At 38.7% G+C, this 13981-nt stretch overlaps 1 protein-coding gene across 9 annotated transcripts in view; it reads right to left on the bottom strand.

Annotated features, from left to right (window-relative positions):
• Positions 1-12042, bottom strand: part of PHTF1 (putative homeodomain transcription factor 1) — a 53303-nt gene extending 41261 nt beyond the window's left edge. For 2 of the 9 annotated variants that reach the window (XR_004234021.1, XR_004234020.1), the window contains exons 1-4: positions 11592-11765; positions 10519-10575; positions 2271-2340; positions 135-293 (exon numbers count right to left, since the gene is read on the bottom strand). Coding sequence is in view for 7 of the 9 variants with exons in the window: in XM_031967321.1 (XP_031823181.1) it covers positions 135-293; positions 2271-2340; positions 10519-10575; positions 11592-11675 (370 nt within the window). In the remaining 2 variants the exon portion in view is untranslated. Of the gene's footprint in view, positions 1-134; positions 294-2270; positions 2341-10518; positions 10576-11240; positions 11406-11591 lie in introns of those variants that run through there. The other 7 variants (XM_003769792.3, XM_003769793.3, XM_031967321.1 and 4 more) reach the window with 6 other exon arrangements.
• Positions 12043-13981: the final 1939 nt, after the last annotated feature.

The following is a 13981-nucleotide window of genomic DNA, read 5'->3' on the forward strand; positions in this document are numbered from 1 at the left end:
AACATGAAATGAACAGATAAAGTGTACAATAAGTATGAATATAGGTCTTTATTAAAGAATATCAAATGAGTGGAATGGCAAAATGTGAAACAGCATAAATAGTCACACAAGAGTTGTTCAATACTTTTAGTTACCTTGCATAAGGTAAAGCAGTAGCAGCCAAATAAAGATTCGTAAAGAGGTAACCTGAATCCACCATTTGCTGAACAGTGGAAAACAAATAACCCGAACAATTCCCTTCCGAGTTAGTGATGTCCATGGAATTTCAGGTTTGGCTTTGGCAAATGTTGAGCCTTCAAACAAACAAAGCAATACATTTTAATTTGTCATTTTAACCACACACATTTTACTGGTTTATTATACATTTAAATTAATATGGACAGCATAATAGATAGGAAAAATCAAGGCTAAGCAGCACAGTTCCAAGCAGCTTTAGAGTTAATGAAGCATCTGTACTACACAAGGCAAAGGAAGCAAGTACTATTATCCTCATTTTTCCACTGGTGAAAGAGCCTCCAAGGGTAAGTGGCTGAATGGTTAGTATTAAGAGCAGAATTTGAACTCAGGTTTTCCCTGAATATAAATCTTGTGCTCATTCCAATCTATGAAAAAAGACTAGACAATGCAGCCAATAACGCATGACACTAAATCGCTTCACCTTTACACTTCACCACTGATTTTTGATGTATTTTTAATTAGAAGAGAAGAAAGAGTTCACATAAGTAGTTGCATTTGAGGAAACTTTGAAAGAGGTATAAAATTTCAACAGATGAATGACAATACTTTTGGAATAGGAAGATAAAATCAAAAATACAGAGTTAGGAAAGTACAGATGTGTTTGAAGAATGATGATCTGTCTGATTTGGGCTGGAACACAGGCTATGTAAGGCCAGTAAGTTTTGTGAGACAAGAATGGAGAGGTAGAGTGAAGCCTTGAGTGTCAAGTTAAGGAGACTTTATTTTATTTTAGAGGAAATGTTTAACAACAGCAGACAGAAGAGATTTTATTTCTGAAAATGGGGTAACAATCAAAATTATGCATGAGAGATATTCATCAGGTAATAATGTAGGTCAAGAGTTCTTAATCTTTTTTGAGTCATGTCCTATGGGATCCCTTTCTCAGAATAAAAGTCTATAAATGCATAATAAAACACATTAAGACTCTTAAGGAAACAAATTGTATTAGTTATCACATTTTTTTTATAAATTCCTAAACCCCCCCCCCAAATTAATAATCCCTGCTGTAAATGATGGATGGAAATGGGGAAGAAATGGAAACAGAAAAACTTCTTGAGACTATTCTAGTATAGATGAGAAGTAGTTTGAGCATAAGTTAAGGGAAAAGAAATGAGAAAGAAAAGGACAAATGCGGGTGACAAGAGAAAAGAAAAAAATTAAAAATGACAAAGTTCATTGGGTGAGTAGAAAAGTGATGGTGCTATGAACAGAAAAGGAAAAGTTAGAAGAAATTAAAGGCTGAAGGAAAAAAGAGGATGGTTTGATTTTGAACATGCTGAATTGAAGGTGTCAGTAAAACAGACAAGATTAAAAGATAAACTAGTGTGAAACACAGGTAGCTTGAGGTGGGCCAGGATTAGAGATACAGGTCTGATGCTTATGTTTACAATTTTATCACTCTAATATCAATCAGTTGTAAGTTAAAGACCAAACCAGAAAACTTTTAAAGTTGGCCCAAAGGAAAAGTCTTACAAACTCTCCGTTTCTAATCTTAGTTCTCACCTTTCTGGGCCTGACAGCCTCAAAGAGTCCTAGTACATTCTCTTTTTAACCATTCCGAAAACTAATATTATTCTATGGTGGATGGATTTAGCAGAACTTTTTAATGTTTACTCCTCCAAATTTATAGTATTATTTATTTATTTATTTGTTTTGGCTGAAGCAATTGGGGTTAAGTGACTTGCCCAGAGTCACACACAGCTAGGAAGTGTTAAGTGTCTGAGGCCAGATTTGAACTAAAGTCCTCCTGACTTCAGGACTGGTGCTCTATCTACTGCACCAACTAGCTGCCCCTATAGCATAATTTTTAACAAAATAGGATCAAGAAAAAGAAAAATGTCTTAAGACACACATTATAAAAATAATGAACTACTATGACTATTATATCATATTTCTGCAAGTAACAGAAGAAAAGGAATTTTATAAATTAAAAAATATATCTTATTGTTTTCATAAGGACAATATATTGCCAACAATTTTAATCTAATAAAAACTTAGAACAGATTAAGAATTGGACTGATTTTAGAACCCACCTCTGATCAAGTCGACATCAATCAAGTCCGGCTTTATGTGACCTGTCTTTTTTGGTTTGTTTTTGAAGCCCTAGGATTTTAAAACACAAAGAACCATTTATATTTATATTTCTTTGCATTGTTTGGTTCACAGAAAGAACCTTAATACTAAAATTCTTCCAAAGCAACAGTCTATTTTTCATGTTTCCAATAAAATCTTTTGAAAGATATGTTTTCTCCAACAGTTTATCTTAAAGAACTCTATCAATAGAAGTCATCTTATAAAATTAGTTACTAAATACCATAAATTTTTTGCTCCCTAAAAATACTACTATGTAAGAGATCTTCAAGGAACATCTTTTGTATCCCAGAACTTCTATCCAAAAAAAGTGTTTTTCATTCATCCAGAATGGTAGCAGTCCTATAATCACTATTTCCGTACAGAGATGAGAGATCTAGTGCAGTGAACAGTAGCTGTAATGGAGGTAGAAAGACCTAGGTACAAGTCCCACCATTGATACATACAGATGTAATCTGAGGGAAATCAATTAATCTCATCCTGTTCTAAGCAATATTTTAAAAGATTACAAATTTCAGAGGTCTTGACTTGCATTAGTAAAGGAAAACAAAATCACAGGTGTTGTGCCTATTTCTAACAAATCTTACAAAGACATTCCAAATTGTCTAAATGTCATTATGCTCTTAGTGATTTCCTGGTTCAATATATTCAAGTATATGATATTTATGTCATCTGTAACATATATAGGAAAAATCCATCATATCCATGATATATTCCATCTTTTCATCCAGTTGTCATTTTGCCAATTTCTGCCTCCCTGCTGAAAATCAGTACATTAAAATGACTGAAGCTGAATTTCAATTTGGGAAACATGATCTGATAGCACTTTAATGTGGAAACACTCTGGATCAAAACATGAAGGAAGATTAAAAGATTTAGTCTTTTGAAGCAGAATATAAAGATACCTAGCATTTCCATTCTGTTGCAGTCAATATTTAGCTTTCATTCTATTTAATTAAAAAGATACAGAGAAAAGTTGGCTGTTAAAAAAGTTTTATAAAAGACATAATTTGTTATAGTAGAAAACATTTTGGTCAAAATACAATAAAATTTCAACTAAGGTGGTGCCAAATTTTATTTTATTTTCTTTAATAGTATATCATTTTTCCAAATACATATATAGTTTTCAACATTCAATTTTACAAAATCTTATGTTCAAAATTTTTCTCCCTCTCCTTCCCTTTTCCCTCCAGTAAGTGATACAATATAGGTTTAGCATCAAATTTTAAAGTCACTTTTTTTAAAAAAGGTACACTCTAAAAAGATTCTAAAATCTCTTAGTAATCAATGCAAAATTTTGACATTAAAGCATTAATGACAATATTGTAATATACTGAAAATCGGGTACAAAACTAAAAATGCTGAAAGTAAAAATATAGTATACTATCCGAAATTGACTATATGGTCATTTACCTCAATATTATTTTGCTAAGGCTAAGGCTTCTCAAACTGCCTTTACACTCCTAGCTTTATGATCAACATAATTATTTTACTTTTTGTTAAACTTATTGGAAAACTAACCTAGTAATACTTATGAAATACTAGAAATACTTCATATTTATACTGTTTAGAAATTAGAAAATATTTCTTATATAGAGTATTGCATAAGCATGGCAATATATCAATGAAATAAGAAGTATATCTCCCTAAAGAGCTTGCATACTAAGGGTAATAGGGACAAGAAATATCCTTATATGTGGGCTATGATAATTCTGAGGTAGAAGGGAAGAAGTGGAGATGGTGGCACCAGTTAAAGTACTGGAAAAAGGAAGGAGAGCTAGTAACTGGCAGAGATAAGGAGACTTCAAAGCACATTCCAAAACAGAAAATAGTAAAGACAAAGGCAAGAAATAGGAAAGGCAAGGTGAAAACAGGGGAAGCTGGAGGTCAGAGGGCTAGTAGTTCAATTTGTCTGAAGAAGACCTTAAGAAGGATAAGTGGTGATATGACTAAAAAGGCCAAATTATATAGGACCTAAATACCGGGATAAGAGGTTTCTATTTACTCAGTAGCTGTGAAGAATAGTAATAATTACTTCTTACATTTATGAATATATAGTATTTGCCTTACATACAGTAGGTATTTATAAATGTTTAATAATTTAACTGAATATAAGGGATTTTAAAGTTTACAATGCAGTTTCCTTACAACCTTGTAAAATAGACAGTAGTATAATAGATTAAGAAGTTTACATAAACAACATTGTGAAGAATGGATTGGAAATAGGAGAAAACAAAAGAATATTGGTTAAGACTATCATAATAGAGTGCCAGAACTAGGGTAGTTTGTAGTAAGAGTGTAAAGAGGGGCCAATAGGAGAGATGTGGCAACCAACTGCATCTAAAAGAAGAACACAAAAAATTAGAAATGACTACAAAGTTTCAAGCACAGGTAATTTGGAAGAGGCAATGCTGTCAAAAAGAAAAGAGGGGAAAAAACAAGTTTGGGGAGAGTAACATAATAAGCTCCTTCTTTATCATGTTGAGTTCTTAATGCTGTTGGGACACCTTAACTAAAAATAACAGCTGACAATCATTTTTGGCAAAGCATTTTAGAAACATTGTTTCATCTGAATGTAACAATAACTTTGAAATAGATCTACTGACACTTGAAAAATATAATCTGCTTTATTAAAATAGGTGTTAATTCTATTTTAGAGGAAGATGTTTGAGATCAAAAGTCTTGTTCATTGTCTATGGTACCCTTTAGTAAGATACAGTTTCCTTTCTTATCTCTTATTAGCTCTATTTTTGCTTTTGCTTGATCTGAGATTTGGAAGGCTATCCTTGCTTTTTTTTAACCTCACTTGAAGCATAATAGATTCTGCTCCAGTTGTTTACCTTTACTCTAAATGTATCATTCTGTTTTAAATGTGTTTCTTGGAAACAACATATTGTAGGATTCTGGTTTTTAATCCAGTCTGCCATCTGTTTCCATTTTATGGGAGAGTACATCCCATTCACATTCACAGTTAAAATGACTAATTCTATATTTCCTGCCATCTTATTTACTCCAAGTTATGCTTTTCTTTTTCCTTTTCTTCCTCACCAGTATTTTGCTTCTGGACACCACCTCCCTCAAAAAGCCTTCCCCATTTGTTATATTTTTCCTAAGTTTTCACTTCTATTAGCCTCCCCCTTTCCTTTCCCTTTTCCCCTCTCACTTCCCTATAAGGTAAGACAAATTTCTCTGTGAAACCAAGTATGTCCAATATTCTCTCTTTGAGCCTCATCTAATGAGAGTAAGATCCACACAAAACTCATCTCCCTCCCTTCTTTCCCTCAATTATAATAGATCTTTTTTGCCTCTTCATGAGATGTAACTGCCCTCATTTTTCCTCTTTTTCCAGTATAATCTGTGAAGACCGAGTTAGCACCCTGGATACCTTAGAATCAGCTGGATTCAGGATAAGCAAAAGTCCTTGGTCTTTATTCTTGGTCTTTGGGGTAGAAATAAAGGGAACGGACACAGAATCTCCGTGACCTTCCTTTTCCACCTCCATCACCCAAGCAACTCTGGCTCGTCTTACTCCACCCCCTAATCCTTCCCACAATTCTCTGTATACACCAAAAGACTGAACCAGCACAGAATAGTGGGAAGGGCCATTTTCCAAGCATTTGCTAATACAGTATCGTCCAATCAGAAGTTAGCCTTAAGTGCTCGGTTGTCCTACGTCAGTACATCAAGAGTTTCAGCCCTTTACAACAATCCCCTTTTTAGCTCTCATTTCTTTTTTATATTATCACAATAAAATCAAATTTTACCTCTGTAAGTATACCCATAACAGAGATATAGTTCTCAAGTGTTCTTTCCTTTTTACCTTTTTATGCTTCTCTTGAATTCTGTATTTGGAGATCAAATTTTTTGTTCAGCTCTGGTCTTTTCATCAGAAATAAATGAAATTCACCTGTACCATTGAATGTCCATCTTCTTCCCTGAAAGATAGTGCTCAATTTAGCTGGATAGTTGATTCTTGGCTGCAATGCAAGTTCCTTTGCCTTTCAGAATATCAGATTCCAGGCCCTTTGATCCTTTAAAGTGGAAACTGCTAGATCCAGGGTAATCCTGATTGTGGCTCCTCGATATTTGGATTGTTTCTTTCTGGCTGCTTGCAGTAGTATTTTGTCGTTGGTCCAATAATTCTGAAATTTAGCTGCACTATTCCGTGGAGTTTTCATTTTTGGGGGTCTCATTTAGGAGGTGAGCAGTGAATTCTTCCAATGGCTATTTTACCTTCAGATTCTAGGATATCAGGGCAGTTTTCCTTGATGATTTCCTGAAAGATAATGTCTAGGTTCTTTTTTTTTTCATCATGGTTTTCAGGAAATCCAATCATTTTTAGATTCTCTCTCTTAGGTCTATTTTCCAGGTCAGTTGTTTTTCCAATGAGGACATTTATATTTCCCTATATTTTTTTTCTTTTTTTTTGGTTTTGTTTGACTGATTCTTGATGTCTCATTAAGTCATTCATTTCCATTTGCTCAGTTCTAATTTTTAGTGAATTATTTTCTTCAGTTACCTTTTTAATTCCTTCTGTATTTGGCCAATTGAATTTTTAAATGAGTTATTTTGTTCTATGAATTTTTTTTCCATTCCACATATTCTGCTTTTTAGGGAGTTGTTTTCTTTTTCCATTTACAAATTCTGTTTTTCAAGGAGTTGTTTTCTTTTTCCATTTCACAAATTCTGTTTTTCAAGGAGTTGTTTTCTTTTTCCATTTTGTTAAATCTATTTTGTAAGGAGTTATGTTTTTTCCATTTCACTAAATCTTTTATAAGGAGTTTTCTTCAGATAATTTCTGTGTTTCCTTTTCCAAATCGTCTTGCAAAGTTTCCTTTCCCCATTTTTCTTTAACTCTCTTTTAAGATCCTTTTTGAATTTTTCCAAGAGAGTCTTATGAGATGGGGACCAATTCATATTACCCTTTGGGGCTTTATCTAGAGACGATCTGCTTTCAGTGTCCTCAGGGTTTGTGTCCTCAAGATTCAAAATCAGTTCTTTTCTTTCTCCAGAAAAAGTACCTATGATCAGAGTTCTTTTTGCTTTTTTGCTCATTTTTTTAAAAGGTCGAGATCTGCTTTTAAGGCAAAGGGGAGATTGTACAAGCTTCCTCTACAAGAGACAACAGCTGCACTTCATCGGACTATGTTCCGGTGCTGGGTGGGCATGGCCAGATCCTGCAATATTCTGGGCTCACTATTTGCTTTTTGTATTTGAATTGGATATTTTACAGCAAATCTGCTGATATACTGGTTTGCAACCAGGATAGAGTAGCCAACATTGCTACAGATTCCTCCTGGTAGATTCCCCAGCTATCAGGATGCCACATGGCCCTAGGTCTCTGTACTGTCTACACTCAGGAGCCTGAGCTCAGCTGCCTGCTCTTCACCCTCCGTACCAATTTGAAACAGACTTTTTCTGAAGATTCTCTAAATTATCTTCTATTGGAATTTGTTACACTCCAAATATTTGTGGGTTTTGTCACTCCAAAACCAGTTCAGGAGCTTGATTTTCTGTTAATTTGAGGAACATTAGAGAGCTCAGAAAAAAGACGTGTCTCCTCTCTGTCATTTTGGCTCTGCCCCATAACTTGTCCATTGTCATAAGACATGGGGTTTTGTTTTTGTTTTTTAGAATATGAGAAAATTTAAACATGTCTGTATAATGAAGCAAAGATGCCAGTGGAGAGAGACTGAAGATATATTAGAGAGGGAGGACTGATGGAACAAGGTATAAGAGCAAAATAGGGATAGGATCCTGGGCATAGATAGGTTATTCTTGGAAAGGAAAATAGTCACTTTTTGTCCTGAGTTAAAGAAGAATGGGGGCAGCTAAGTGGTGCAGTGGATACAGTACCACCCCTGAAGTCAGGAGGACCTGTGTTCAAATTTGACTACAAACACTTAACACTTCCTGGCTATGTAACCCTGGGCAAGTCACTTAACCCCAATTGCCTCAGCCCCCCCCCCCCCCCAAAAAAAAAAAAAAAAGAAAGAAAGAAAAGAATGAGTAAGAACACAGATCTGTAAAGAAATGGAATGGAGAGATGAAGAATTGCTCCATTTCACTTTGGATAGTCTTAATTTTCTTGGGAAGTTCAGTAAGTTCTTCACAGAGAATTTGACTTACTTCTAAAGTCTCTGAAGTCTGAAATTATATTAAATAATTTTTGTGGAATGAAATTAAGGACAAAGGGAACCTTAGAGGCCATCATCAAGTTAAATCTCCTCATTTGCCTACACTTTGCTCGATATAACTTTTCACTACAAAACAGAAATAGTACAATATTCAAATTAAATCAACATTTATTAAATACCTAATATGTGCATGACATACGTTAAGGTTAGGGATAACAAAAAAACCATCTATCCACACACCCTTAAGGACTTTATATTCATGCATGCAAATAAACACAAAGAAATACAACAGGCTTTGGAGTTACACAGAACATTGATAATTAAGGAAGGGTACCTGGGAGAGATTCTACCTGACCTAAAAATTTGAGATAAATCAGCAAGCCTTCATTGAGTATCTCTGACATATGCAGAGCATTATGGTAGGTACTAAGGATTCAAAGACAAAAATCAAATAGTCCCTCCCTCAAGGAACTTACATTCAATTGGATACTGTACCATATACAAAGTAAACACAAAGTTAAGTTCAAGAAGGATGCACCAGCAGCTCTTCCATAAGAGAGAGCCTCAATGTAAGAAGTGGTTAAAGTTGAGTGTGAAGGAAACAAGGAATTCTAAGAGATAGAGGTGATGACACAAGAGTACATTTCAGGCATGTGGGACTTATAGTTTGGACAAAGGTACACAGATGGAAGAAATATCATAGAAGAAGAAAAAGCAAGACATCCACTTTGGCTAGATAGAACTAAAACAAGAGTGAGAGCAATGTGTAATAAGTCTGGAGAAGGAGGTGGGAGTCAAGTTATACAAGGTTTCACACTGCACTAAGGAGCAAATGAAGTTTCTCAAGCAAGAGGTTAACACAATTGGATCTATGCTTTAGGAATATCACTTTGGCAACTGTGCAGAGTATGGCTAAGACTAAAAGAAGAGAGAACAATGTGAACTACTGCAACAATTAAGGAAAGAGGAAATGAGTTAGAATGATGAGAGCAACTAGAGCAGTGGCCAGCTAAGTGGAAATGAGGGGATAGCTAACAGAGACGATGTAGAAATACAATCAAAAAGATCTGGCAATTTCCTTGTCAGGGAGAGTAACTAATCAAGGAAAGCTCTGAGACCATAAAATTGGGTGACTGGGAGAATAATGGTACCTTATACAAATAAAGTTAATTCAGAAAAAAGGTCAGGTATAGACAATTAGAGATGAAAAGAGTACATTCCAGGTATAAGGGATTACCTGCACAAATGCAGAAAGGCAAGCTATAATGAAATGTCCAGTTTAAGAAATCAGCTAGTAATCAAATTTACCCTGTACATGAGGAGTACCAGAAAATAGTACTGGTGTACTACTAACAGTGGTTAAGTAATTCACTGGAAGGAATGTTGGCCTGGAATCAGTTCAAATCTGTCCTCAAATACTAATTCTGGGGCTCTGGGCAAGTCTATATAACCCTGCTTGCCTCAGTTTCCTCATCTGTAAAATAAGCTGGAGAAGGAAATGGCAAACCCCCATATGGGGTCATCAAGAGTCAAACATGATAGAAGTGACACAACAACAACAAAAGTATTCGATATGACTAGAAAGTAGGCTAGAACTAGATTTATCAGGTTTTTAACTGCTGGGGTTTGAGGGAAGTATTTATATTTTATGATAGAAGCAATAGGGAGCCACTCAAAAGTTTTTAAGCAGGAGGGTAATTCTATTAAACATTAATCTTTTAGAAAAATTCTTTTAGAGCCATGGAATCTAGGTTGAAGAGGGAAGACAATGAGAACAGTAAGGTCAATTAGATTGCTACTACAATAATCCAGGGCAGACAATAAGGGTGGTAGTATTATCAGCAAGGGGGGAGCAGATTTCCACTACGTTACATAGTTAGAACCTATGACTTGGGAGGACAGTAGTCCAAAGTTCTGGAGAAGGGTAGTTTAAAGGGGAAGAAAATGCACTCATTTTTTAACACCATGAATCTGAGATACCAATTGGACACCCCACATTAAGCATTAGAAAACTAAACTATGGCTAGAGGTAGGATCAAGAGAACTAGCTTACCTTTATCTGGGTCTGTTCAATAGATTTTTCCCATATCTGCTGATCATATGCTCCAATCTGTAATAGATAACAGGTGGTTCAAATGACCTATAGTAAATAATTAAATTTAAACCAAATCCTAAAAAAGTTATTTTTGAAAACTAGTGAAAGTTATTTTTTTTAATTTCCTAGAAAATAACTATGCTTCCTTGGATTATAGAGAACCATTATGCCCAAGGATCATATTCTTCACAATGCCCTAATGACTGTTTTTTAAAGGAAGGGTCAGATTGTATACATATTGAGCTTTGATTAGATATTCCAATTTCTTAAGAAAATGACCAATGAGGAGCTGGAGGAAAGCAACGCTAAGGGCTTGTTATAAAGAGACGGACTGTAATACAGCATAGGAGGAAGCGAACCGTTGTGAGAAAAGAACTGAGATTTCCACCAGGTGGCTTGGATTGGGGGAGTGACTGGGCAGAGGATGAATCCTCGACTGCAGCCGTCTGGGCGGAAGAAGATAACGGCTTCTCTAGGAGCCGGCCGACATCCCTGCAGGGATGGGAATCGGCCCCTCCTAAGGGCGTGCGGGGGCAGGGAGGGTGAGTAGAGCCGGCTGCGGCTGCGGGGGCAGGGGACCTAACCAGAAGGCCGGGGGTGCTACGAGAGGCGCAGTCAGCGGAGGCCCCGCCCGAGCCGCAGGCGCCCCTCCCCCCGGGGTGGGGGAGGGGCGCGCTCACCTTCTTCTGGTACCACGATATGGCATCTCTCTCATTTGCGTCCATCTGTGTGTCTCCAGAGAATGGGATTTCACGGAGAGCTAGGGAAAACGCGTGAGCGGGGACGGGCGGTTGCCGGGCTCGGGCTCGGCCTCGGAGGCCGCCTCTCCCTCCCCGGGCCTTTCCCGGGGCCTTGGTGTGAGGCGGCGGCCGCGGCGGCGGCGGCGGCGACGGCTGCGGCGGCGGCGGCGGCGGCAGCGACGCGCGGGGATGCCCCGGGGGAGGTGGGGGACGAGGGCCGGCTGCCGGGGCTCACCGTCTCCCCGGACCGCCTCGCCTCACCCCCACCCTCTCCGACAGTAGCGCTCTCACCTGGTGCCGGTTGCCCCTCAGTTCGGCGGCCGGGACCGCTTTTTTCAGTGGTCCCGGCCCGGCCGCAGGGCCCGCAGGCCACATCTTCCCCCAGAGGAGGAGACACCCGCGGGGGCGGTTACCATGGAGACCGCGCCGCCCGCGCCGCCCTGCCGCCCGCCGGCCAGCCACGGCAGCCGCGCCGTGCGTGCTTCCGCCGGCGGCCGCCGTTCTGCGTGCTCGCGGGGAGGGGCTGAAGGGTCGGGAGGATGAGACGGGAAGAGGGAAACGGCGGGTTGCCCCGGAGGCCGGGGGCTCGGAGGCCAAGGGGCCGAAGCCCGGGAGGCGGAGCGGACGCTTGCTCCCTGGGCGCCGGTGCTCGGCTCCGGGCCTCCGGCCTTCCCTAGCGCTTCCGGAGCGGGAAGCCCGCCCCGACCCTTGAAGGCCAGAGTCCTCCGGCCCCTCCCCGAGATGTTAGGCAATGCTTGCCACACAGAGAATTTCCACACCCCCATCGTAGGGAAATCCTCTTCTCCCCCCCATCCCAACACACAAGTTCAGGAACTTAAAAAAAAAAAAAAAAAAAAATCTGATTTAATACGTGGAGCCACGTAAAGAACTCCCGCTTTCGAATTTAATTGGGGAGAGGAAAAACATCATGCTCGACTTCTTTAGGTCCGTTGGGGTAGTACCCTCTTCCCGCCTCCACCTCAGGCTCCCCCACTTCCCCCGCGCCGGCCGGCCACCGAAGGACGAGTAAATGAGTCGATTTAATTCCATTAATCATCTGTCGATGCAAAACTTGTTCAGGGTGGTAGCTTTTACAACCATCCCATTATTTATATTTTTTTCCTATTTTTCCTATATATGTGCCTACAATAGCCGAGTTAATTTGTCAGTTAATCTGAGCCAGGCCTAGCGGCTAACCCTCAGGTTTAGGAGAAGCACACCTGGCAACTTTGGCATTCAGTTCTGAAAGAGAAAATCCCGTTCTTTTGAATAACCAAAGATTCAGTCCCAATACCTGGTCATTTTAAATTTTAATGTTTAACTTTTAATTTTGAAGAAACTTGTGTTTGTTTTTATTATGAATTCAGCTTAATGTTAAAAAAATATATTAACTGTGTGCAGTCTGGCAGAACTCAGATGAATTCAAGTCCAAATTCTGACAAATATTGAGGCACTATAGGCAAGCCACCCTTAGTACTGTAAGAAACTAAGACCAGGTTGCAGAGAAGGCAACCTGCAATGTTATTTTGCTCACCTAAATAAAGATTTTTCTCTCTCAATAAAGCCACAGGTCCAGTACCTTCTCCGGACCATATATAGAGGACATTCCTCCTGTCAAGTCCTGGTTATGAAAATAAGAAAAAGAAGAGCCTTCCATTCTATTTACAGTGACAAATCAGAAAAGCAGCAAGCATAACCAAATACATATAACCAAATTAAATTTTTCTTCTGGAAAATTGCCTTGTTGGTGAAATGCAACTAGTTGACATATTGGAATTTTCAGATACCTGACAGCTTCTCTTGCACAGAACAGCTGTTTGTCTCCAAGCTGTTGTTTTCGAAGAGGACCAAGATTGTCAGGAAGGTGCTACCATCACATGCAAGTGATTGGATTTGAGGGAGGGCTGGCCAAGGTCACCCAGCCTCACTTTCTCCTGCAGAATTGTTTGGGTCCAGTAGACAGATACAGATCAGGTTGATTGGTTATGGCCCTGGATGTAGTAGACCACCTGGCCATTTTAAGCTAAGGTATTTAAGCAGGACTCAGTTTGAAGCAAAGATCAGTGATTAAGGCTGGGGAAGAAATGAGGCAGAGAATGGGCTCTTTTACTTGGTCAAAATCTTTTCAGTATTGCTATTTACTTTTATTCTGACTCAATCAGGGTTCAAACAATAACCAAGTGGGGCTTGACCTGGAACTAGCCAGTGTAATTTGGGTTTAAGACATGGTCCTAACCCATAAACCCCAAGATATGTTGCAAGATTTCATTTAATCAAAATTTATACTCCTTTAGGCCGAACACTGGCAGGTAAAAGTATGATATCCCTATAAAGAGAGAAGGGAAGAGAATGAAGAGAGGAAACTGTGGTCATTTCTAGTTGGGTCCCCAGTTGGCCCAAGCTCCTCAGGTTTGTTTTTTGGTGTGTTAGTGTTTTGTTGGACACTATTGGAGTTAAGTGACTTGCCCAGGGTCACATAGCTAGGGAGTGTTAAATGTTTAAGTTCAGATTTAAACTCAGATCTTCCTGACTTCAGGGTTGGTGCTTTATCCACCTAGCTTGCCCATGAGGTTTTGTATAGCTCCAGAGTAAACCACAAAGGGATTTCAACTATAAGGAGGGACTACATTTCCAAGATTCATATTCATTTGAATTTATCCAATTTATGGCATGAATAAGAC

The sequence above is a fragment of the Sarcophilus harrisii genome, chromosome 4 (assembly GCF_902635505.1).
Source record: "Sarcophilus harrisii chromosome 4, mSarHar1.11, whole genome shotgun sequence".
In the NCBI taxonomy this organism is placed as follows: domain Eukaryota; kingdom Metazoa; phylum Chordata; class Mammalia; order Dasyuromorphia; family Dasyuridae; genus Sarcophilus; species Sarcophilus harrisii.